Raw genomic sequence first — 26,280 nt, 5'->3', positions numbered from 1 at the left:
GGTGAGAGGCCCAAACATGCCAGCATCTTTCCTCTTACCGGTTCACATATCAGACTTCCACAAATGCTTTGCTTTGAACAAAGGCTCTCTTAACTAAACAAGAGCTCAAAACCACTGTCTGCCCAAACTCCTTCATTAGGCAGAATGTTTGCTTAGAGAAGCACAGTCTGATACTACAGCAACTCCACGTTTGTTCCTGTTGCTCAAATGTGACAGCAATGACCACGGCTTGCAGGAAGTGAGCTGCTATGTGGGGCTTGGGCATATCATTCTGAGATGTCCAGTGTAAGCACATTTTATGTATCAGTTTCTCCCCTGATTTGCTTATGTAATGTCTTTTTATCTCTGTGCCAAAGGTCCTTGAAAAGCATTCCCAACTGGCTGACTGAAGAAGGATGTCCCTTAGCTCTTCATCATGTGATCAAAACCATTTAAATAAATGTTCCTTACCTGCAGGGAACACTTTGAGGCATTTTACAGTTAACATTAAAAAGATTATGGTCTTGGTCACCAAGCAGTTTATAAATTCATAGGTCCCTGACGGTCCAAGACTCTCTTTCTCAAGTTTCTTGTCATGCTTGTCAGGCCTGAAAAAAGACTCTCCCAGTCTCTCAGGCCTCTGAGGGTGTCTGGTGCGCATGTCTCTAACCCCAGTTCATTGCACGGCGCCCCCTTCCCACGTACAGCAGATCGTCCTGTCACTTGCCCCCGAACTGACTGATTGCCTTTCTGCCCTGTTCTTTATAATTTCATTATGCCCTTCTCTTGCGCTCTTTGGCAACACTCACGTGTTGGACAGGAAGTGAAGCATCTCCTTTGATTGGGTCCTGTCCTAAGGCAAGATTTCAGCTCAGTTTGGCTGAAACTCAGGCTTCCCCTGGGCTGGCCTGGGCTGAGGACCTGTTAGAACGTCTTTTCCAGGGACGCCTCTCCAAGCCCTCCAGCAGCCCATTTCAGTGTGATGAAACCGAGTGCTCGCTAGATGGCGCTCAAGAGCAACAGACGTAGGAATAGATTTAAGGGATGAAATTCTAAGAGCCCCAAGGGCTTTCTGTCTTCTTAAAAACCACCGTGCGGTGAGCACTGGTGGAGGGAAGAGAAGTCTGGAAGGAATTCGCGGGGTGGCGGAAGGAGCTCCAGGATACGGCAGATAGAGCCATTAGTACTGCGTGATGACCGCGACAGGTCGGGCCTCGACGGCTGGGGGAGGATGGTGGAAACTCCTGGATCATCTTTTCCCGTTCCCGTAAGGCAGAGCTGGGGCTCCGGAGGTCCGAGGCAGGCGGGCCCTCCGCGCCCTGGCACGCAGCGTCACCAAGCCTCACACCTGGACGCAGTGACTAGATTTCCCACCGTTGGCGGGGGAGTAAAGCCGGCCAGGTGCGCGCACCTGCCGCTGCGGGGGTGGTGGTGGAGGAGGGACGGGGTGAGGGCAGCTGTAATACCATCTCTCCTTCCCCTCCCAACTCATAGCCAAGGCTTGGAGGTCCCAGTTTCATTGGTGGTCAGGAGGGGAGGTCTTTGCCTAGAGCGGCAGAGAATGACAAATCAACCCGTCCCAAACACTGGTCGTCTGCAGGGCGCAGGACACACGCTTAGCCCCCATACCCTTAAGTGCTCAAGAACGTGTTTTAAATTCTTTAAAATGAGAAAAAAAAAACAACATGATCTACGCTGGATATTCATTTTTATACCAACAGTCATAAGATATAATTTTAGGTATTTTTATTGATTGATTTAAAAAAGTTTTTAAAATTTGTTTTAGAGAGAGATCATGAGCAGAAGGAGAGGGAGTCTCAAGCAGGCTGTGCTGAGCACGGGGCCCAATCTCGGGGCTCCATATCACGACCCTGAGCGGAAACCAAGAGACCGGGGCAGAACTGACTATGCCCCCCAAGTGCCTCTAATTTTAAGTATTTTTATTAATTAATGTTCATATTTTTATTAATATTCACGGAAAGCCTAGACCCCACAAAATCTTAATGCTGCACTGGTAGTCTATTTCCTTCTCAAGATGTGAATGTTATCCTAATACAGTGTTTGGTGCTCAGCACTCAGTAATCTATATACATATGCCTGTCCCCTGAGGGTGCCTTTGAGCCATAATGCAGGGACCTCACCTTCCACACAGGCCCATCTGGTTTATTTTCCCAGATCCTGAGAACATTCTGCGATTCGCTGCAACAGCAGAGGGAGTGAGTCTGCTCGTCGGGGCTGTTGGTGCTGCAGCCTCCAGGAAGGTGCCCTGGGTGGGGCACAATGCCAGCATCAGTCTGTGGCCTTGGGAAAGTAGGTTAGCATCTTTAGTCCCACTTGGCCTTCTATAAAATAGGCTATTTAAACCAGATGATCGCTAATGTGGCTGCAGCTCAAATATAAATCTCCCGTTCTAGGCGTCTCACGGGAACCGCCCAGCTGGAACATTAGCGGGACACATACCTCAAGAACTGCTGATGGAATTCAGTGATCAAAGGAACTTTAAAAAAAATCTGTAACTAAAGTTAATATTTCATTGTTTTATTATTTTATTATTGGCTAAAACATGTTTTGCTTATGCCTTATGGCTGAAGGGCAGGATTAGGGTGCGGATAGAGAGTACACGGCATAGCACCCACCATGCGCGTGGCTGGAGCTTAACACTCATCTGTGGAACTGAGTAAGTTGCTAATGGGAGTCCTTTCTGGGTTAAAGGGACATGTAATGTGAAAAACTTTGGGTTTCGTTTTAATTATCCACCGTTCTCAAGAACAATAACCACAAACTGTTTATCGTAGGCTCTCAGAAACTTTTCTTCTGTGAACGGGTGTGTGAATGCCCTTCCTTACACATCTTGCCCTGGCTGAGAGACTCAAGAATTATTTCTGCTCTTGGTCATTATTTATATCTGCCAAACTGTAGCATTTTGGGTGCATCGGTGCTAGGACCTGAGTGTCCCAGGATCAGCTGGTGGAGGGAGAGCTCCGAAAGCAGGGGCTGTGGGAGGTGGCCCGGTAGCTGTTTCTGTGCAGGCTTTGCATTCAGGGGTTCCGTGAAGGATTCCAGGAGCATCCTAGGGAAGCTCCATGCAGTGGCTCACGTGTGGGATGAGGGCTCGGGTTGAAACTCTGGAGAGGGCTAAAGGTACCTGGCGGTCCAGGCAATATCGGAGTTCCCTCATGGAAGCAGGTAGGTTAACAGCCAGGAAGCACAGGATGGCAACAGGGTAAAAACAAGACACGGGGCCAGAGACAGAGGGCAGAGGGCGGGGGCAGAGGCTGGGTAAGTCTCCTGGAAGGAGAATTCCTGTGGGTGCCTCATTTCAAGGCTGTTTACCAGCCTTGAAATCTGCCCATTTTTGAGGAGACTTCTTAGGAATTCAAGGAGAGAGTGAGTTATAAGTTATAAGTATGTGTAGTTTTGCATTTTTGAAATCTTCAACCTGCACAGCTAACTGGCATAAAAGCCCTCCATGCTTCTAAAGAATTTTTAGAGGAGCCTAAATGAAAGACAACTCTAGCTGCCAGAATGCTGGCAGAATCCTGAGCAGCTGTGATTTATTCGTTTTTTCAGTTGATAAATCACAGATAGTTTTTTTTTTAAAGATTTTTATTTATTCATGGTTGGGGGGGAGAGAGAGAGAGAGAGGCAGAGGGAGAAGCAGGCTCCCAAGGAGCAGGGAGCCCAATGCGGGACTCGATCCCCAGACCCCAGGATCATGACCTGAGCCGAAGGCAGACGCTTAACCATCTGAGCCACCTAGGCGCCCCAAATCACAGATAGTTCTAACATTGGTTTATACTTTCTATATCATAGATTCATTTATTTGGGTTGTTTTCAAAAGCTGAATGACAACCGCACGCAGTGATAACCCTGTGTCACTTCTCTTATGTGTCTGCCCCTCTGCAGATGTCATTTGGCCTAACCGATTACTGGCCCTCATTTAGAGACACATCCAGGAATTCAGATGCTGATCTGAATGTGGAATGATACCTAGAAATCTCATGAGAAGTTTCAAAATTTCTCCTCTTCTCTTTAGTCTAAAAGTAACAATGGAATCATATTCCCCCCTCCCAGGATTACCACCACAAACTACATTTCCACCCTGACGTTATGCCAAAAGAAAACAAATGAGAAAGACTTGATTGGATTTTGTTTCAAATTTTGCAAATAGAATTAAATAAGTGGTCTATCTGGGCATTGCCTGTAAATATGGTAAAATCAGGGCATAGAAAAGAAATGCTAAATCCTCTGTCCAAGACTGCCTTAACCTTCCTCTCAGCTTGACTAACTCTAGACCCCTGACTTCCCTTTCCTTAGAGTAGTTAGTTTAGGGGCACCCGGGAGGCTCAGTCGTTAAGGGTCTGCCTTCGGCTCAGGTCATGGTCCCAGGGTCCTGGAATCGAGCCCCACATCGGGCTCCCTACTCTGTGGGAAGCCTGCTTCTCCCTCACCCACTTCCCCTGCTCGTGTTCCCTCTTGCTGTGTCTCTCTCTGTCAAATAAATAAATAAAATCTTAAAAAAAAAAGTAGTTAGTTTACAAAACTTGTAAATTCATTCTCTGCTCCTTTAAGATGTCAATCTTCTTTAAAGCTTCTTGCCAGTATTACAACTCAAGACTGTCTTCCCCAAGGACCTAGGTTCTGTTCCTCTGAAACAGAACCATCAAAGAAGAGAGCAGCCCCTATCCCCCAGTCTCTGTGGGAGGGTAGGAGCCTTGTTCTAAGTTGTAAGACAGGAGGGGGACAGGCCATGTGGACGGCCTCATTTTCTACTTTATCCCAACCTAAGATCTCACCTCCTCTCTTGCCACTCTGCTAGATTGCTTCTGCGAATCAGGGTTCTAGTGACCTCTGGACTGTCAGCTTAAATGACCTCCACCCATCGTTTACTCACAGCTGCTGAAATAGCTGTCTCTCCCGTTCTTCTCTCTTCCCGGCTTGTGCAACACCATCTTTGGCTCCTTTCAATGACAATCCTTCTATTCCCCATGAAGTGTGGGGGTTCCTCAGAGATTCAGTCCCAACTCTCCTTTTCTCCTGCCCTGCACCTTATCCTGGATCATTTTTTCACCTGTTCTCTGTTTTCAACTGAAGTTTCTCAAATGTATATTTTCCGCACTGGCCTCTGGCCTCTAGACACCTACTTCATAGGATAGCAATCAGTCTACCGAATGTCCATTTCTGTAAAACTGGTTTTCCCAAAAACATTTTTGGAGTATTTTTATATCCTTAAGGTAGCTTATTAATTTTTGCTTTGTTTTCTGAATTAAAAAACTTAAATGAATTAATCTATGTAGCTTTTGCAATTACCTATATCTTTTTGCTAAGTATTTTCAAAATTGGCAATATTTTATGAATGATGAATTATATATATGTATTTTTTTTTTTTTTGAGAGAGAGAGTGCACGCGTGTGCACGAGAGGTGGGGTAGGGGCAGCGGAAGAGGGAGAGAGAGAGAATCTTTCTTAAACAGGTTTTACACCCAGTGGGGAGCCCTTTGGGCTCGATCCCAGGACCCTGAGATCATAACCTGAGCCGAAATCAAGAGTCTGGAGCTCAACTGACCGAGTCATCCAGGTTCCCCCAAATTATATGTTTTTATTTTGTAATTTTGAGGATACTTTAAGGACTGTTTAGTACTTAGTCTGAAGACTTTTTGAGTTTTACAAAATTTTATTAAAGTTTAAACTGTAAAAGACCATAGTCATAAGAAAAGAAAGGAAGAAAAAAAGAAAAAGAGGACACCCAATTAGGTGCACATGGATTGAACAGGGGCTTTTAGACAACGTGGCTTCAAACGCGCTGGCTCAGCATGCCTTTCCCTTCCAGGCTTCTTCCCCTACTTTGTGTCCGAAGCTGCTATAGCAGTGAAATAATTGAAGTATCCTGAAACTTCCAGAAGTGTCTGCATCTTCCCCCTGCCCTTTTCGGAGGAGCGGGGCCCTACCCTTCTCTGCCGGTCGACCACGGAGATTCCCCAAGGCATCACACACTCAATAGCGCCATCTGTCGAGAAAGACTGCCATGACATCCCCTGGCCTCTAGAATTAATCTCTCTTGTGCGTCATAGGATTTCTGTTCATATCCTGATCATTGTATTTAGTAGACTTGATTATAGCTCTTTGCATATATATCTATTTCTCTTGGCTGACAGGCATGTAGCTCCTTAAGGGCAGGGATCCGCTTCTGGGGTTCTAGTGCTTGTAATAGTGCCTGGCTGGTAGCAGATAATCCCTACTTACTTAATACATGAATGAACAGGAACCCGATTATGATTGCATTATCATTTACTTGTCTAACTTTTCTGTAACAGCAAAGATAAGGGCCAGAGGGAGTAAGACCCTGGTAGTTTAAGAAAAACCATCCAACAATTGGAAATAAAGAGAAAGGTGGACTGCATTAACCTTAAAAGTCATGCTAGAGCACTAACAAGTCCCCCTAGCAAATAGGGATTACCTGTGGGCCAACCCAGCCGGCTGCCTGCGTTTTTACGGTCTGTAAGCTTTTAGGTTTTTAAATGGTTATATAAGTACCTACATACTATCCTCGATTTTGCCTTTTGCTCACAGAGCCAAATATTTACTATCTGGCCCTTGAAGGCACACTTTGCTGACCCCTAACTTGTAATCAGCAACTTTGTCTGATTTACCATTTGCTCTTGGTGACGGTGTTTTACAACTCCTGAGAGTTAGAAGGTATTGTATAGAAAATGGATAAGACAAAATGATGGTCCTTCCTGTTAAAATTATAGGATGCCCTCTCTGTTTTCCAAGCATAGATCCTTGGGATTCTCTCCCAGAGACAAAGCTGGGTATTTATTCCTGGCACATGGTACTTCCTGCAGCCGCCTCTTTTCTCTCTAAAGTTTTCCCCTTTTAAATTCTCTTTCAGGGAGAGTTTTCTCAACAGGTTGGGCCAGTACCAATGAGTTCAAGCAAACACTGGCAAGATCAAACATGAATCAGGGAGGTTTCTTGTATTTGCTAGATGACCTTCTGGCATTTTCTGGAATTTTGATTCTAAGTGCCCCTCAGACCTCTTTTACTACATGCTGGGGGCTGGGCACTGCCGTATATCAGCCCAAGCCTTAGACACTAGGAAAGACTATGACAGCAATAGAGCCAGGGGCTGTGTAAACTGGAATTCGAGTCCAAGGAACCTGAAGTAATTATCTTCATTTGGGGTCCAGGGACCTGAGAGGCAACGTGATCATTGGGTTGCACTGGTTGGTTGTACTAGGAGGACATTTTAATCAGCTTTCCTGTCAATCACCATGACAGCTTACACTCCAATTTACTACCAAAAAGAGAAAATCTGGATCAGTCAAGTCACATTGAAAACCTAGGAGCAAAGTAGCTGTCATATTCTAGATTAAAGGGGACAAAAAGGAAGAAAACTATTGAAAATCATCTGCATTTGTTCTCTCAATTTGTCTTAAAATCTGGACACCTATTTTTTTCTATGATCACAATACTAATATTGTGCACGTTCCCCCAAACTAAAATTATACAGGAGAACTCAGGCTAGAAACACTTTAACTATAGATTTTTGGTTGTTTTTTTTCTTTTTTTGAATAGTGTTTTAAAATTCAGGTTCAAGATGTTTTATAAGATAAGCAGATTAATAGATGTAAGAAGTTCATTACCTCTGTGGAGAAGCAATGCTGGTGAGTGCTTTAGGGTTGGGGCCGTCCCTGCCTGGACTGGAACAGGATGTGCATAGGGAGGAGGAGTGGTGGATAGTGTGAGGATGAAGTGGGGGTGTGCAGGTCTGTCATCAGGGTGGGTGCCTGACTGCTGCTCGCTCTTGGGTGGCCGCCTCTCCGTCCTCCGCCACCACCACCCTCCAACGGCAGCTCGCCCCGCTGCCACCGACATGTATATGCCTGGCATCCTGCCACTCCAGCTCTGGTGCGGATGAAGTTTCTCCAGGACCAAGCTCTACTCAGGCTCCCCTGAAATTCTCAATTTGGCCTCCACTTTTGAGCTTCAGTGTTCCCCTCTTCATTGTCCAATTTTAGGAAGAAGAATTTCTTCTTAGTAAGTTCCATCCACTGCCCTCCACCCTGCTCTTTCGCTATAAATTCCCACTTGCCCATGCTGTACTTGGAGTTAAGTCCACTCTCCCCTACGTCAAGACTCCACTGCAGTGGTCCCTACATCCATGGAGATGGCCCTCCTTGAATAAGGTCTTCCTTGCCATAGTGCCAAGTGTCACTGAATTTTTTTTTTTTTTTTTTTTTTATGGTACTGGCCGTCTTGGTGGCTGCTCAGCCCTCACCACCACCAACCACCACTGCGGGAGACCAGCCCAGAGGGACTAGAATTCTCTACATTAATCTCTAGCCCTCAATTCTCTCTTGCCTTCAGACACTGGGTCTCAGTGAAATGGGATTTAAAGGAAAATTCAGTGCTTTCTTCATTATGCCTCAGTGATTCCCAAACTCAGAAATTTGCAACTAAATGTGGCACATCAGAAAGTGCTCATTACAGTCTTTTTGAATGAAACAGGCAGAGGTCTGATCGTTCTGATCCGTCTTTGGCCATCCTGCACGTTCTTTTGGGTAGGGACTGACTTCCATGTATTCATGTGTTATATGATGGTGGATGAATGTCTCTTGTTTTGGATTAAGCATGTAGAAGATGGTCAAGGTCTGATAATCAACCACTGCTGGTTACTTGGGCAAGTCTACCCTTTGCCTTTGGGGAAATAACTAAACCAGGATCTCTAGGGGGGCAGTGAGGAGCTCACCTCTACTCCCTGCCTGTTTGTACCTTCTTCCTTCCCCACCCCCTGTTGATTGGAAGGAATGCTTTTGGGGGCAGGTTGGCACAGTGGCCTTTCCCAGTAAATAGAAGCCCTTTTAGGTATTGAATTTACCTACTTTGATATATATAGAGGAATCTGTAAAGTTACATTGTTATATATTTTTAACTTTTATAAAATCCTTATTTGCTTTCTAATTCTGCTGTCCTTAAATTCTTTTGTTCAGGCTTTACTTATGTCCTAGCTGGCTCACTACAGCCATCTCTTGGCAGACCTCATCCATCCATCCATCCATCCATCCATCCATCCAACCATCCATCCATTATTCTGTGAGTTTTCAGTGTATTGGAAATTCAGATTTTTCTCATTCTCTAAGTATCTAGTAAGAAGTAGCGCAAGGCAATGTCCCCGGCTGTCCCATGTGCTTTGGCCTCCCCTGTTGTTCTACCATTAAAAGAATAAATTGCCCATGTACCCCACAGTGCACGAGGCAGTCTGGAGGCATTTCTGGGATAGCTCCGTATAAATTTGGCTCCAGCAGGGACTGAAACCAAAATTAACAGCATCTCGTTTTGGTTGCTTTTGGCTTCTTAGAGGAAAAGCTACATAGTGAAACCAGTCCCAGGAAATAAGCATAATTTCAGTTCCAGCCTCCACACAAATACCCTGTCAGGGTACTTTTTATTGTTCTCATGGGTACCCTATTCAGATCACAAATTACTAATCAAGTTAATAACGACAATGTTACAATATTAACTACCAGTACTCCTTAGTCGACTACGAGGTGTCCAACGGTATGCTGGGTGTTGCAAACATTCTTTCAGTTAATCCTCACAACTGTTTACTATCTCCATTTTGACTACGAGGTGTCCAACGGTATGCTGGGTGTTGCAAACATTCTTTCAGTTAATCCTCACAACTGTTTACTATCTCCATTTTCCAGTTGTGGAAATTGAGTGCTGCTGTTAGTGCATGGGATTCACATTCAGGACTATGGCCCCCCAAAGTCATTGCTATGCTGTGTTTCCTTCCGGCATCACGAGGGTCCCCTCTGCATCCCTGGCAATGGGCCACCAGCTTCCGGCTGTCACTTTCTAAGGCACTACTTAAGTGGTACCTCCATTGAGAAGCCCGTCTCCATGTCAGCACACCTGAGTTCTCCCGTCTCAACCTGGCTCCTGATGCTGACCTTCTCATGTTGTTGGATGGGTCTCTACGTCGCCTGTCAGCTCTCCAAAGGAGGAAGGAAGGGAGGAGATTGGACCCTCACCTCTGTTATGCTTTCCGAGTTCTGTAGACGTCCCTTTTCATTGCTTTCAGTTGACTGAAGAAATTGGTCTCCTGATCCTAACTGGCAGGCACCCTCTGGTTCCTTCTCAGTTCGAGGTGGTTTTCAGGGGAAGAGACCGTCTATTACTAGCATTTAGTGGGTCTTTGACTTTTTTACGGGGTCCTCAGGGCTTTCTTAGCTGCCCCTGTTCAGAGGTAAGCACTCCTGGACTTAGTGCCTAAGGGTGATCTGTCTTTTTAATGATCCTGTGTTCTGAAATAGGAGGCAATTTTCTTAAAGTTGCTCAAAGTTCTGCTTTGTCAAAACTAAGTGTTTCCCAACTGAGCCTCTTTGTTTGCATTTTGCCCAAGGCCTTTTCCCCTCTGCCTTCATTGATAGCCCACAGAAAGCCAGAGAGGATGTTAAAGATCCACTTCACTAATTCATAGCCAGTTAGGAAGCTTTGTTTTGAACCCGACTAGAAGGTCTCCTTGGCAGTAGATCTGGAGCCTTTGCCCCTCGGCACTCTGGGGAATTTATTGGTTAGAAAACAGAATTTGATTGTAATGGTGGCAACGGTTCCTTTGATTGGTTAGAAAACAGAATTTTTAAAAGTAATGGTGGCAATGGTTCCTAATTTGGGCGTAGCTGGTTAGAATGGTACACACAGTATGTTTTATTATCAGAACGATATTTCCTTTCTATTATGTAGCTTTGGGCTAACCCCCATTATCTTTAAAAGTTTTCACATCTAACACTTCTCTGTTTTAACCTGCACACGGAAGCTGATCTAGGGTGTGCAAATGGGAAGGGACATTATTTTCTTCTTTCTTTGGTGGTGTGCAGTGGCTTTTTTTCCAAGTTTGGATTTTGTCTAATGATTAGTTTTCTTTCCTCAGGACACTGTTTCGTTTCATCCTGAATTGGTTATTAGGAGGTAATTCTGATAGTTAACTACGACTGGAAGGTTTCTTAGGTAGAAACCCTCCAGGTTGTTGCAGTTTGCTAAGAAAGTGCTTCTGACTTCTAGCAGAATGCAAATTAACTTGGCTGTGGGGAACATTAAACAACAACAACAACAACAACAATCTCTTAAGGCACAGCAAAAGTTGTGTTCTGAGGGTGAAATTAAAGCTCCCAGATTGTGAAGCACGAGGTGTACCTGTTCTCTGCTTTTTGATGTACGAAAATTTTAACCTGTGTGGTTTAGGACCCTATCTTTCTAATAAGGTGATCCATTAGCTTCCAAAATGTTATTTAACAAGTGGGATTTTAATTTGACTTTTGTGGCCTCAAAGTTGAACCGTTTGCTAAACAAACAAAACCAAAAAAACTCTCACAATTTTCTGGGTTGGATTTTTTACCTGGTTCAATGTCGAGAGAGTAGCTGTCTATCTCCAGGTCAAGTTGTTGGGCTGCAGCAGAACGAAAATCCTCCAAGACGCCCTGCACAGCCTTGGTGAGGTTATAGGGCACCGACTTAGCAAACCTCATTTTGCTATTCACGATCACACTCCCATTTCTGAAGTTAAGTATTTCAAGTTGCTTAAAACCCGTAAGATTGGAGCGTAGATAGGGAACCAGCTGCAAAATAAAAGGTGGTTTACCCTTAACTGTGTTCTAAGTGCTCAGCTGCTGCTAATTCCATTTATACTCACTTCTCATTATCTGAGGCATAAATTTCAGTTCCTTTTGATTGTCTTTATTTTTGTGTTTGGATTTAATGTGAAAGCAGAACACGACTATTTGCACTGATTATGTCCCATATTTCCACCTTTCTATTTGTGTATTGAGATGGATGGGCAGTGATTTTCTTCATGATGAACTGTGACAACAGGATTTTTTAAAATCTAGGCCAATGTTATCAGCAAAGCAGGAATGCCAGGTTTAGTTATTTAAAAAAAATTCAAACAAATAAAAACATGTTCCAAACTGAGCCCAGGAGCAGACTGACCTCCGCCTGTATAAATGGGACATCTATTTGGAAGCAACCAATTGAAATGACCTATTGAAGTAACAGCTTACACATCAGCTTGTCTGTCTACGCAGGACATGTTTCCCGGTCAATGCATAGGCCGCGCAGTGGAAACAGCAGGGAACTGGCAGTCAGGGGACTTGGGTGTCAGTCCTGGGACTGTCCCCAGCTAGCTGTGTGACCTTCATCAAACCATTTATCCATTGTATTGTACCTCAATGCCCTTATCTGAATTGTAAGGAAGAAGAAAAAGTGGTTCCCTAAGGACCTTTTCCAAATTGTAATTTAATAATCTCAAAAGTCTGCCCACGGGCATTGTGCTTCAGAGTCCTACAGCTGCGTATTGTGAGTCACCGCCTCCCCTGAGATCCCTGTTCAGAAATGTCTGAAACTCAGCAGTGTCTGCCTTGTTCTTGGCCCTGAAAGTTAACCCCTTCTTTAATAAACTGACACCTACGAACACAGAGAGTACACAGATGCAAGCTACAATCTCCCAGGCTTAGCCCAGGTCTACTTTTTCTTGTCCCTGTCCCCACCCCACCAGAATTTTGACTCTAACCTTGCCCACATGCCAATAGCTTCCCTCCTCCCACAGGTTTTTGTAAAAATAAAATGAAATTTTATACAAAGTGTGGAACTTCTCAGTCTACTCTCAGGACTCTCCTACTTACATTGACTGGGCTCATTTTTTGCATCTTAGCATTGCGTTGGCCTCTGGTGGGAATTCCCTGTCTTTAGTATGCAGATGATTAGCTGCTCCCTTCTCCCAAATCCATTTTCTTCTTCACAGGAAAGAGGCTGCCTTGCTACAAACCACATTTCCCAGCCTCCCTTGCAGCAAGATATGGCCATGTGCTAGTTCCCATTGACAGAATATGAGTGGAAGAGATGTGGGCAACTTTGGTATCACTCACTTTCTTATGAAACTGCTTGCCCTGGGCTTCCTCTCTTGCCCCTTCTCACAAATGGAAACGGATTTACCGGTGACTCAGCTTTGTGTGAATGAGCAGACACCATTGGGGTTGTCAGAGTTCTAAGACAGAGGAAATGTGAATCTCTGGATGACACTGTAGAGCAGAATTGCCCTACCCATCAAGTTGAAGAGAAATAAACTTGTATCTTATTTAAGTGACTATATGTATATTTTTTTGAAGTATAGTTGACATACAATGTTATATCAGTTTCAGGTGTACCACACAGTGATTCAACAAGTCTATGTGTTATGCTACACTCACCAAAGTGTAGCTACCATCTGTCACCATATTTAAGTTACTATATTTTTGATCTCTTCATTATGGAAGCTCAGCACATACCCTAATTAATACACCTGAGCTAGGTGCACTGGGACTCTGTTCCCTGAGATTGTCCCGGTATCTACTCACCTCACCTCACTGGGGTGGAGGGACATTGCACAAAGTCTTCCTTTAAAGTTCACTTGAAGACCTTGGTTTTTAGGTGGTTTTAATTTGCATAATGATTTAATTTATATGAAGCTTACAAATATTTTTTCTGTTATTTTCAGACATTCTAGATTTTTGTATTGTGTACTTGACTTTAATTGGCTGTGACTGCATACAGGTATCACATGGTTGAGCATTTCTTATTATATGTGTGTTTCTTTTTTTTTTTTTTAATTTATTTATCTGACAGAGAGAGAGACAGCGAGAGAGGGAACACAAGCAGGGGGAGTGGGAGAGGGAGAAGCAGGCTTCCCGCCGAGCAGGGAGCCCGATGCGGGGCTTGATCCCAGGATCCTGGGATCACGACCCGAACCGAAGGCAGACGCTCAACGACTGAGCCACCCAGGCGCCCCAATATATGTGTGTTTCTTATTGTACAATTAGAAACAAAATAAACATGTGAGTTTTGGGGGTATTGTATAATCAAGGATATATGCCATCATGATCTTCATCTCATTTTCTTTGTTAGGGATCAGGGATGATATGCCATTTAGCTATTTTTTAGTTTTACAAGAACTTAAGGGGAACTAAGAAAGGAGTTCTTAGTTCTGTTCTGGACCCTTCGAGTTTTGAATCCTTCTATCTGATGGCTGGAAAACACCCTGTGGCATTATAACTTAGGGAAAGTTTGCTCATACTGCTTTTAAATTCCACATTCAGTACTTGAGTGATTATGTATTATTCCTGGGAAAACTACATTAGGAATAACTATAATGAAAAGATCTTAAGGATAAGATCTCATGGGGCTGAGTGGCAGTGTCTGCCTGGAGTGTCCACCACAGAACTCACTTGCTTATTGGATCTGAATCCATCCCCACACTTTAGCTGAATACCTTCAGCAACAGCTATGTCAGAGGCTTGTCTCTTCCAACATTCATTGCTCAAGACAGCCAGTGATGATGTTATAAGGTAACAAGAAAAAAAGAAAGGACATGCAGGGAATTGGAAGCAGTGCTTACTCACCAGCTGTACGAATTGTTGCTCCAGAGCTTGGTACTCCAGAGAGCTCTTGTTGAACAGGTTGTTGGAGAAGGGCATGTTAGCGACTCGCAGACTGAAGAAGACTACCAGTTCTTGGCCCTTGGTGGCAACGGTCATAGAGTTAGTGGTGATGTACTGTAAAGCTGGGTTGGGAGTGGTAGTCTCCAAGAAATGACCTGGGGTAGAAACATCTGCACTGAGTCTTGGTACCTCAGAGGAAGCAGGAGTGTTAGTTAGATCCATTATGTCTAAGTCTCTCACAATATCTTGGCTGCCTGAATATGCAGTTGAATGTGAAATTTCCAGAGCTGATTGGCTGATGGCAGAATAGCCATCCATGGGGATGGTTAGTTCTGGGATTAGTACTGTCTGGTCAATGGGCATTATGTCTGTGGCACTTTGATCAGTCAGAGAGAAGATGCTGGATGCAGTAAAGAAAGGTAAGAGTGTCTGATAGTGAAGCAGAGACCTTAGCAGGTGAAGACCAAGAACTGTCTGTGGGAAAAGCTTCTGAGACCAGTTAATTTTGTCCAGGTATTTTCCCCAAAGAAGAGAAAGCAAAAAAGGAAATCCAAAGTTAGACTTAAAATAATGCATTTGCACTGATTGTTTTAATGTCATATTTTTAAAGAAGAAATTGGTATAGAAAGGATAGGCAGTCCTGTGTCCAAACCTGTACTCACTTTATTCAGGCCCAGGTATTTCCAGATAGATGAGACTAAAAGACCACCAGTAACCTAAAATTTCTGCGTAGCCAGAAACAACACACCTAGGGACCAGCTGGTAAAAACTGACTAGGTCACCAGGTGGTGCCAAAACACAGATGGCATTAGAATAGATTTGTATCCCACATTGCCATCTGGAACTCCCAGCCAATTAGCTATGCAGATTGGGCCCAGAAATTTTATTCACTTCCAACCTTGCAAGCCTGCATTTTATGCATTTGGGTTTTTTGGGTCCGAGTTGTCACATTTTGGTAATTTTACCGCTTAAAATTTAAATTATGCTTTTCCAAAATTGGATGATCTGACTGAATAACTTGCCAATTTGCAAAATGATTTTGAGAAAGTAAAGGTGTGGGTGACACATATAATTTGAACTTTATATTGGCCATACAACTTGTTAAATATTTGATAGTATTTAAGTGTTTTTTTACTTTTACATGAGAATACCTTGATAATTTCTACACCACTTTGCATTTCTTCCTTGGGTAAGAACACATTGAACTTCTAAAGTCTATTCTCTTTTTGGTACAAAATTAAAATCAGTAAGTATTTATGAACTAAGAAAGTGGTTATATGAGACCTTCAGATAAAGAGATTGGTGGGTTATTAAAATATTCCAATAAACCTAAATCCAGAGCCACTGACAATATTTAAGGCATTAGGTAGATCAAAACAAGGAGCTTTCTGTGATTACTTCAGTGGCATTTTGGCAAATATGTGGGAAAGCTGGGTTGAAATCCGAATGCTAAGCATGATGAATGGACTGTCTGGATGCAGATATAATCTTTGGACTCTTAGCTAATTTACTAGAGTGCAATCACCCAAACTGAAACTCCAAGTGATAAACAGCTCTGAAAGGTGGAATCATATTACTTTTATTAGTTTCTTAAAATAAAACCTGCTTGTTGGTGAACGTACCCAGCTTTCAGAGAAGTACCCTCCTTTCTCTCACCTGAGGAGAATGCCTGGGCATGTTCGCCCATAGTTATTCAACTGTCAGAAATGATGTTTTTCTAACATTCATGATCTCTCTGGATATACACCCATAGTTTTATTCAAGTCTTCACTGCCATGGGCTGAGTGTTTTCTATCTTCCCCAAATGCATACTTTGAAGCCCTAATCTCCAATGTGACGGTATTTGGAGTTGGGTCTTTCGGAGGTAATTAGGCCATAAGGGTGGATCCAGCATGAATGAGATTAGTGCTCTTATAAAGAGGAGACACAGAGATGATCTCTCCTTCTGCTATGTGAGGATACAGTAAGAAGGCATCCTTCTGCAAACCATAAAGAAGCGCCTCACCAGGGACCAAATCAGCTGGCAGCTTGATCTTGGGCTTCCCAGACTCCAGAACTGTGAAAAATAAATTCCTGTTGCTTAAGCACCCCCCAGTCAATGGTATTTTGTTACAGCAGCCTGAGCTGACTGAGACATCCATAGAAGGATCTGGGATGAATAAATGAAAAGGCTGCGAGTACTATCAGCGATTTGATTTGACTTCTTTGTGTCATGGGGAAATGCCTATGAACCTATGTTCCTATGATGTGGTCTTTCTGCTCCTCCAGATGATAAGGGTCTGGGAAGAAGCACAATGACAGATATCTTCATTCTGCTCCTGGGCCAGCATCTTATTACTCACACTTTTGTTACTAGATAGACTTTAGCCACATTAAAATAGTCTGCTGCCTTAATGTCATCAACCAAAAAAAGTGAATTTCTAACTCCTTCCCTTTGTGGCATTTTAACATTAATCTTTTACATTCAAAATAAACCTAACAAAGTTCTTTCACTGATAGAACAGTTGGCTATTTAAATGTAGGGTTGCTAGGGATGTCTGGGTAGCTCAGTCGGTTAAGCATCTGCCTTTGGCTCAGGTCATGATCCTAGGGTTCTGGGATTGAGCCCTGCATTGGGCTCCCTGCTTCTCCCTCTGCCTGCCACTCCCCCTGCTTGTTCTCTTGCTCTCCCTCTGGCAAATAAATAAATGAAATCTTTAAAAAAAATAAATGTAGGCTTGCTAGATAAAGTGCAGGATTCTCACTGGAAAATACACTAAAAAATTGTTAGTTGTTTATCTGAAATTCAAATTTAGCTGGGCATCTTGTATTTTTCTTTGCTGAATCTAGCAGTCCTATTTAAGTGTGGTTTTAAAAGACTATTCTCTCTTGGCTTGAGATTGAAACTATTAAGGCTATGGCTAATTCTTTTGAAATAAAAATATTGTCGAACCTCATCACTACTTATAAATGTATTTTAAACAATTATGTTTTCATTTGATTCTTATGTAAAAATTAGACATGTCATCGACACAGGCCATTTCAACATTAAGTTTTTTACACTGCAACAGAGAAGCACTAAATAGCCACTAAAAAGCACTACAAGCCAAGGCCATTTATTTTATCATGTGGCATACAAAATGAGCAGACTAAAATAACTTGACTTTTAGCTGTTATGTTACAGTGTGTGTGGGGTTCCTGTGAGGGTGTGGGGTGTGCTTCTATGTCAGTGTGCATGATGGGGTGCTGGTTAGAATTCCAGCTGCTGGGTGTAGAGGAAATGGCTAGTTTGGCCACTTTCTGGGCAGGAGACCTATCCAAAAGCAAAGGCCACAGATAAAGTGGTCTGAACCAAAGTATATGAATTCAGGTTTAGCTGAAACCCATGCTGAGAGATGCTGGTAATGGGTGAAGATGGGCACAGTTGGGACAGCTAGAAGCCCTACTAGTAGCTAAAAGAAGGCAAAGCAGAAGATAAGCAAGGTGTGAGGGACAAGTACAGATGAAAGAATATTTTAAATGCTTCTAGAAAAAGACACACACACTTGTCATAAAAATCGAGTGGTCATCTATTTTATGTTTAAAAATCTAAAAAGAGATTCCACAATCTCTTTTAAATATTCAAGTGGCATGACCAACAAATTGCTTAATTCTATATCAATCAAATCCATTCTTATTTATCATAACAAGAAAATTATTACTTTCCTTTTTGGCATAGTATAGAGATAAGTGTTTATTATACATTCATTCAACAAATAAATATTGATAGCCTACTATGTGCCAAGCACTGTTTCAGGTGCTGGAATATATCTGTGAACAAAACAGATGAAAGTTCTGGCCCCAAGGAGTTTACTGTCTAGTGGAGGAAGACAGAAAGTAAACAAGTAAACAAGGGGAAATATATAGTATACCAAGTTGTGATAAGTGCTGTAGGAATAAAGTAAAGTGGGAAATGGGGTGAGAATGGTGGGTTGGCAACTTATGTAGAGTGATCGCTGAGAATATAACATTTGAGCAAGACCTAAAGGAGGCAAGAGAGTTTAGCCATGCAGCAAATGCAAATGAGAAAGCCAAAGGAAGAAGGGTGTCTTTCATGTTTCAGTAACAGATGGCTGGGAGGGCAGCATGGCTAGAATGGAGTTCTATACTATCAATCAAGTGTGAGGGTGACAACAGATATTTTTAAACACTCAAAGTCTCAAAAAATTCCTCCTAGGCATCCCTTTCTAGGATGTTTTCACCTAAAATGATGGTAAACCAAGAAATAGGAAGAAATGGGATACTGAAAAAAACTTAGGGAAATCCCCTGAGGTGGTCAAGAGGTCTTTCAGAGAGATAGGTACTGCAGAGACAAGTATATAGAATACTTGTATCAACAAACCCTCTGCCACTGTGGTAAATTATTTAACTTGACGAAACTACTGGAGGATGTTCTCTACAAGACAAGAGAGTAAATCCAGAGAGAGAATGCCTGAGATCTAGGGATCAGGGAATCCAACTCAGTAGAAAGGCCAAGGAAATTCTAAGGATAGCAGAGGAGAGTCCCAGGTGACAGCTGTCCAAAAGGCTTAGAGAGTAGCAATCTAGAGAGAAAGAGAAGAAGGTCTGAAATTGGAAGTGATAAGTTACCTGATGTGGAAAAGTATACTGGAAAAGTCAATGGAAAGTTTGGGAATAGTTGACATTAAATACAAAGAAATGAAGCAAATAAAAAAAAATCAAAGAAAACATTAACTCTAGGAAAACAGAAAGGAAACAGAGCAAATAGATCAGCTGTGAATATATAATATAAATGCTGAATACTGATTTAATAATAGTTATCACCATTTTGGAAAGATGGTGGAAGCAGAAGAATGGTATTGTAGAAACAGAGACCTTTATTTACAATAATAGAAAGACAATAAATGATATATAAAACTGATGACTCAAAAAATACATATTATTTAAAATTACAGGAAGAGTAAATGCCAGAAGAAATAGCTAACTGAGTTAAGAGACTAGTTTTGGTAAATGGGATTGCACAGTGGGGAGGTGTGAGATAGCAAAATGCTGTATTTGTCAGAACACTTTTGTGACTTGACTTAAAGAAACTTAAGTGCTTTATTTTGGGATAATTGTATATTCAAGTGCAGTTCTAGGAAATAATAGAAAGTGACATCAGTAAAAATGGCATAGTAAGAAACTCCAAAAGTCGAGTTGTCCTTTACATTCCAAAGTTACAGCTAGTAAGTAGTTGTGATATAATAAGAAATATATATTTGGTCTCTGCCTCCAGTTCCTAACACAGAGCTCCTAAATTCCTTGTAATTTCCTGGGTGATAGGAGCATCTTTTGTCCTAGTGAGGTGACTTTTGGTGGGTTCCTGGATAGCGTCAGGATGGAGGCTGGCCACTGGAATGACCAAGACAGGATTAGAAGCTTGGAAAATTTCCCCCATCGCCTATCCTCTGAGGAGAAGAGAGGGGTCAGAGATTGAGTTAATAATTGATCATGTCTACATGATGAAGCCTCCGTAAAAATTCCTAAACTATGGGTTTTGTAGAACTTCTGGCTTGGCAAACACATCCATGTGCCAGGAGAATAGTGTACTCCAGTTCCACAGGGACAGATGCTTCTGCACCTGGGACCTTTCCAGAACTCACCTTATATATCTATCTCTTCATTTGGCTCTTCATTTATATTTGTTATTATGTCCTTTAAAATAAACTGATAAACATAAGTAAGTATTTCCCTGAGTTCTGTGAGCCATTATAGCAAATTATGAAATTGAGAAGGGGCTTGTGGGAACCCCAATTTATTTTTTATTTTTCTAAATTTTATTTCTTTTAATAAAAATTGTGTATACTTAAGCTATAGAACATGATTTGACATACATATACATAGTGAAATGATTGCAGCAGTCAATTAACATATTTCCTCACATAGTTACCATCTTTTTCTTTGTGACAAGAACACTTGAAATCTCCTGCGGTATTCAATACAGTATTAACTGCAGTCATCATGCTATACATTAGATCTCTAGACTTATTCATCCTATATAACTGCAACTTTATATCCTTTGATAAATATCTTCCCATTTCCCCCAGGTCCTTGCCCCTGGTAACCACCAATATGCTCTCTGCTTCTAGGTATTTGAATTTTTAAGATTCCACATATAAGTAAGATCATGCTGTTTTTTCTTTATGGCTTATTTCACTCAGCGTAATGTCCCCCAGGTTCATCCATGTTGTTGTAAATGGCAGAATCTCCTTTTTTAAAGCTGGATAATATTCCACTGCAGATATATATATATATATATATATATATATATATATATATATACACACACATATATATATACATATATACATATACATATATATATATACATACATACATATCACAATTTCTTTAACCATTCATCATTGACAGACACTTACAGCTGGTTGATCAGAAGTACAAGTGATAAGTGATAGCTTGTGACTCGCGACTGGCACCTAAAGTGGGGGGCAAGTCTTGTGGAGCTGAGCGCTTAACCTGTGGGGTCTGCACCAACTCTGGCTAGTTAGTGTCATACTGAATTTTTTGATATCCAGATGATGTCTGGAGAGTTGGAGAATTGGTTGACATCGAAAACCCCTCCACACATTTGATGTTAGAAATATTGTGAATAGAGAAATAGTTTTCCTTTTAGTAGCTAAGCTCTCAGGAACTTTGGCAGCCATGAGCCCTTCTTAAAATAATTATCTCATGATATATTCCAGCCAACTCAAAGATAAAATAGAGAACTCAGGAACGTAGAAGCTGTGGTAGAAGGTTTGAGAGTGAGACTTAAATCCACTTAAATATGGAAATCTGCCCAAGAAGCCATAAAAGTTGTGACTACAGAAACAATTTTAAACTTATGAAATGTGACAATTGTAAAATACTCACCAAACTACCAAAACTGGGATGTGGGGGAGTGAAGAAGGCTGGATTATGAGTGTTTTGATAAATTTTTCTCTCATAGCAGTACATCAAAAATGCCTAATGTTGATACATATAGTATAAATGATAATAACTCCAAATTAATATTTTAGGTAGTCTTTCTTTAGGGATTTCTTAAGAATGAATATGTCATTAGGTAAGGAAATATTTATCTGAAATCCAGCAATTTCTTGCATGTCATTTCAGTTTCTTTTTCTTCTATTAAAGTCAAGTAAAATTAAATGCAGTCCATTTTATGAGGATGACATTTCAGAAAAATTCCATTTTTGTAAAAGTACTTCTATCCTTTTATCTTTTTAATTATATTGAGAGACATTTGAAATGATAGGTATCATTTAGTTATTTCTGAGTGGCAAAATTTTAGCATTGTTATTCACTTTCTTTCTTTCTTTCTTTCTTTTTTTTGGTAGTTTTCTCCATCCTTTAACATTTTATTTTATTTTATTTTTTGAGAGAGAGAGTGCATGCATGTGGGGGGGGGGCAGAGGGAGAGAGAATTTTTTTTAAAAACTTTTATTTTTATTTTTATTTATTTTTAATTTTTTATTTAAATTCAATTTAGTTAACATATAGTGTATTATTAGTTTCAGGGGTAGAATTTAGTGATTCATCAGTTGCATGTAACACCCAGTGCTCATTGTATCAAGTACCCTCCTTAATGCCCATCACCCAATTACCCCATCCCCCTACCCACCAGAGAGAGAGAATCTTAAGCAGGCTCCATGCCCAGAATGGAGCCCAACGCGGGGACTGATCTCACAACCCTGAGACAATGATCTGAGCCAAAATCAAGAGTCTGATGCCTAACTGACTGAGCCACCCAGGTGCCCCTGGTAATTACTATTTTTAAAAAGCCTACCGTTTAGTCATTCAATATAAATATACACTTACTGTTTTTCTCATAGATATAGATATTTTGTAAACCTCAGATAAAAAAAATACAGCTTCATGGTTATCTGGAGTAAATGTGAAATTTCAAATGTATCTGTATTTTAAGTAAAAGTCTTGAGCAGAGCCACCAAAGAAGCAAAATATTTTACTATCAATTCTTTATTGTTATTAATAATGTTAAATAACATCTGGATTAAAATTGAAGCTGGTAAGAATCTTAAGTTGTAAACCCTGGGGAAATTTGTTGTGTTTTCTTACTGTTTTAGTTAGATGTTTCTATGAGGTTATGCCTCAAAGTCTAGTTTTAGAATCTTGGGAGGCAGGATTGAGGATGGGATAGGAGGAAACTAATATTTATTTGGCACCTGTTATGTTTTAGGTACTATACAGGGATATTTAAAAAAAATTCTCCATTTACTTTAAGCTGTTTTATATTTTCCCAACTGATTATGCACTCTGCATTTGCTACCTGATGTGAATTATTGGAGTCTTGAAGTATCTGTCTAATTATGGCTTCTCAAAGGATTTAATGGGGTAATTAAGAGAGGTAACCCAAGGCTACAAAGGTGAGTGTCCCCTCAACCAGTGGTCATCATTAGAACGAAATATCCATGTCTATGTATTCTAGCATGAGGCATTCTTCTTCCCAAATTATCAAAAAAGGCACATTTTTTTTTTGCAGTTTGGTTTATTACACTTTTCCCTCACTTAAAAAAATGCTGAATGTGAGAATTCTTAATAGACTTAAACTCTGCCTTATATAATATAAAAACTACAGATCTCAGAGCTGCAACACACCTGATTACTTTCTTTCTTCACTGTGAGTAACATATCTCTAATAACTTTCAATTTAAAAAATCAGACCTATACAAGGAAATTTTGAGGATGCATTTGGAAAAATAGCCCATCTAATTCTTTCCCTCATTTGTTGGTGGCCTTAATAAAATTTTTGATTGTCTGCTCTGAAGAAATAAACACTTTGGGACAAATGAAGTAATTGTTACATGGATATGACATGCAGTGATGTTGTAGCTTTTAATAGCATGCCCATAATTCAATTCTGAATGGCTTCTGAATTATTTATTCCAAGATTATTGAAGAGGTTGTTTTTCTAGCTCTGGCTTGCAAAGTGAAATAATCAATATTTTTCTCTCTATTAATAACTTCATATGTATCTAAGGAAATAATAAAGATTAAGATAAAATAAAATGTGAATTTGGGAATGTGGAAAGCACACAAAATATTACATCGTCATTGATGACCCTCACTTTCTGTTATTCTGTTATTCATATCCCTGTATAGTCCCTCTTACATGCATGGAAGTGACCTCTACAGAATGCTACGGAGGTAATGATTAAAAGGTTCTGGTACCCAATTTCAATGAGAAGGGAGTTTCTCCACACCACCAACCACACCACCAGCTGGGTATAACACAATTCAACTCAATTCTGACACCATCTATAACGACCTGGAGATAGCACCAGATTCCACATGTTAAGGGCTCAGCCCCACATGACTGTCCTCCATTTCAGATGCTATCTGTAAGCCCAGATTGTTACCTGTGCTTCTAACCCACTCGCTACATATTAGAGGCTCCCACAAACCCCTCCCGCGGTTTAATTTCCTACAGTGGCTCACAGAACTCAGGAAACCCATTTACTCACTAAATTATCAATTTATTACAAAGGATATTAAAGGATACAAATCAAGAGCCACATGAAGAGATATACACGGCCAGGTCCTAAACAAAGGAGCTTCTGTCCTTGTGGAGTTTGGAGCCCAGCATGGTGGCATGTGGAGGCTTTCTGGCTCCCCAACCTGGAAGCTCTCCAAACCCCCTCCTTTGGGGTTTTTAAGGAGGCTTCACTACATAGGCACGATCGATTAAATCATTGGCCACTGGTGATTGAATCGATGCCCAGTCCCTCTTTCCTCCCCAGAAATCAGGGGGTGGACTGAAATTTTCACCCCTCTATTCATGATTAGTTCCCCTGGCAACCAGCCCTCATCCTTAAGTGCCAAAAGTCAACTCATCAACATAAATCTAGTTGTGGTGAATAGGGCTTGATATGAACAAGATGCCCATTTCACCTTTAGGTCTCTGAAGTGATTTCAAGAACTGAGGACGAGAGGCCAAATATTATAAGAAGAGATGCTCCCATTGCCCTTATCATTCAAAATATTCCAAGGGCTTTGGGAGCTGCAAGCTGGGGACTGTGGATGAAGACTAAATATATATGAGAAATGTTTTGGTTATCTGAATAACCAAATATATATTTTCTGTAAATCACAATATTGCAATGATGTATAATTATGAGGCTAGGTCATAAGAGATGTTACTTCTTCTGTCTTTCTCTCTTGAATCAATTGTTCCGGAGGGAATCAGCTACCATGTTGTGAGGACACTCAAGCAGCCATGTGGAGAGGCCCATATGAAGAAGAACTGAAGCCTTCCTGTACCTAATTTGCCAGCTGTGTATGCCACCTTGGAAGTAGCTCCATCAGCCCCTGTCAAGTCTCTAGAGGACTGTAGTTTTGGTCTCAGGAATGACCCTAAGCCTGAACTACCCAGCCACATCACTCCTTGATTTCTGACCTACAGAAACTGGGAGAGATAATAAATGCTTGTTGTTGCTTTAAGCCACTAAGTTGTGGAGTAATTTTCTTTGCAGCAATAGGTAATCAATACACACAGAAACCCTTAAAGACCTGAAATTGCAGGATTGTAGTTCTGCCAATCTCTGACTCTGGCTTTTATCAGAATACCACAAAGAATGTCGCTTTTGGTTTAGAACAATTATTTTTATTTTTATTTTTTTTAAAGATTTTATTTATTTATTCATGAGAGACAGACAGAGAGAGAGAGAGAGAGAGAGAGAGAGGCAGAGGGAGAAGCAGGCTCCCTGCAGAGCAGGGAGCCCAATGTGGGACTTGATCCCAGGACCCTGGGATCATGATCTGAGCTGGAGGCAGACGCTTAATGACTGAGCCACCCAGGCGCCCTAGAACAATTATTTTTAAACATGCCTTTCTTATTTTATAGGAATGCATCATAATTTACACAAGATAGGCTGAAAGATTATATCAGTATTCTGATCTGCATTGGAGACATTAGATTCCAACCTATTGATAGAGAAGCTTTTAGAACAGGGTACGGGTTTGAATTTATGATATGAAGAGGGGAAGAATGAGTAGAAAAGACAGAGAAAAGACAGATTATACATTCAGGAACATGGTTTCTAAGATTGGTTTTGCCACTCTGAATTGCATTTACTTAATCTAGGTTGCAATAGGCAGCCTCCATGCCAATCAATCAACTCAGTACCCCCTTTTTCTAACAAATACTTTGTAATGCCACCTGTATGACCCTGAAGTGACCTTAATCAAGAATATAACCTAGTTAATATGCACTTCCAAAAAAGTCAATGCATTGTTCAAATTGTGACATAAAGGAGAAATAAAAGGAAAATAATTTATAATAATGCAATATATATTTCAAAAGGCATTACAACACCATAAGACACAATAAAGCAGTTAGAAGCTTGTACTTACATGTAAATATCTATAAATACCACTGGGTTCCACAGCTACAAAGACAGACTGATTCAACTGTTATACTGGCAACATAAATACCATGATCACCACTGTCATAAGAGAAGTGATTTTCTAAAATGATGGTTAACAGTAAAGTTCAAACAAAACAAAAATACAATATCCCCTTAATTTATGTATTAGTTGCATTCCTAGAAAAGTCAGGTTAAATTAAAATTTTGCAAAATATACTTTGCAAATCATACTTATGTGAAAAAAGAAGTGTCAGGAAAGGAATGTGAACCACTTAAGTGTCTTATTTAGTGTAACTGCCACATTATCTGATTTATATATAGGGGCCTGTGCCTTTTATTGCTTTGTAATCTGTTAGTTGCAGGATACCTACAGTAATGCAAATTATTGTTGTCTATAGAAAGGCAAAGGATTTTCATCAGGTGGAA

General features: G+C 41.1%; 1 protein-coding gene and 1 long non-coding RNA gene across 2 annotated transcripts in view; one reads left to right on the top strand and one right to left on the bottom strand.

Moving 5' to 3' along the window:
- IMPG1 (interphotoreceptor matrix proteoglycan 1) overlaps window positions 1–26,280 on the bottom strand; it is a 126,087-nt gene that overhangs the window by 12,820 nt on the left and 86,987 nt on the right. Inside the window, 3 exon segments of the mRNA XM_027600829.1 lie at window positions 11,380–11,599; window positions 14,414–14,875; window positions 14,877–14,926. Coding sequence (XP_027456630.1) covers window positions 11,380–11,599; window positions 14,414–14,875; window positions 14,877–14,926 — 732 coding nt within the window.
- Window positions 1,101–24,864, top strand: LOC113926189. The gene is made up of 3 exons (XR_003521218.1): window positions 1,101–1,380; window positions 2,394–2,656; window positions 24,667–24,864. It is a non-coding gene; the product is annotated as an uncharacterized LOC113926189 (long non-coding RNA).

Source organism: Zalophus californianus, chromosome 7, assembly GCF_009762305.2.
Source record: "Zalophus californianus isolate mZalCal1 chromosome 7, mZalCal1.pri.v2, whole genome shotgun sequence".
In the NCBI taxonomy this organism is placed as follows: Eukaryota; Metazoa; Chordata; class Mammalia; order Carnivora; family Otariidae; genus Zalophus; species Zalophus californianus.
Note: the sequence above shows the minus strand (reverse complement) of the source record. Positions and strands in the feature narration are given on the sequence as shown.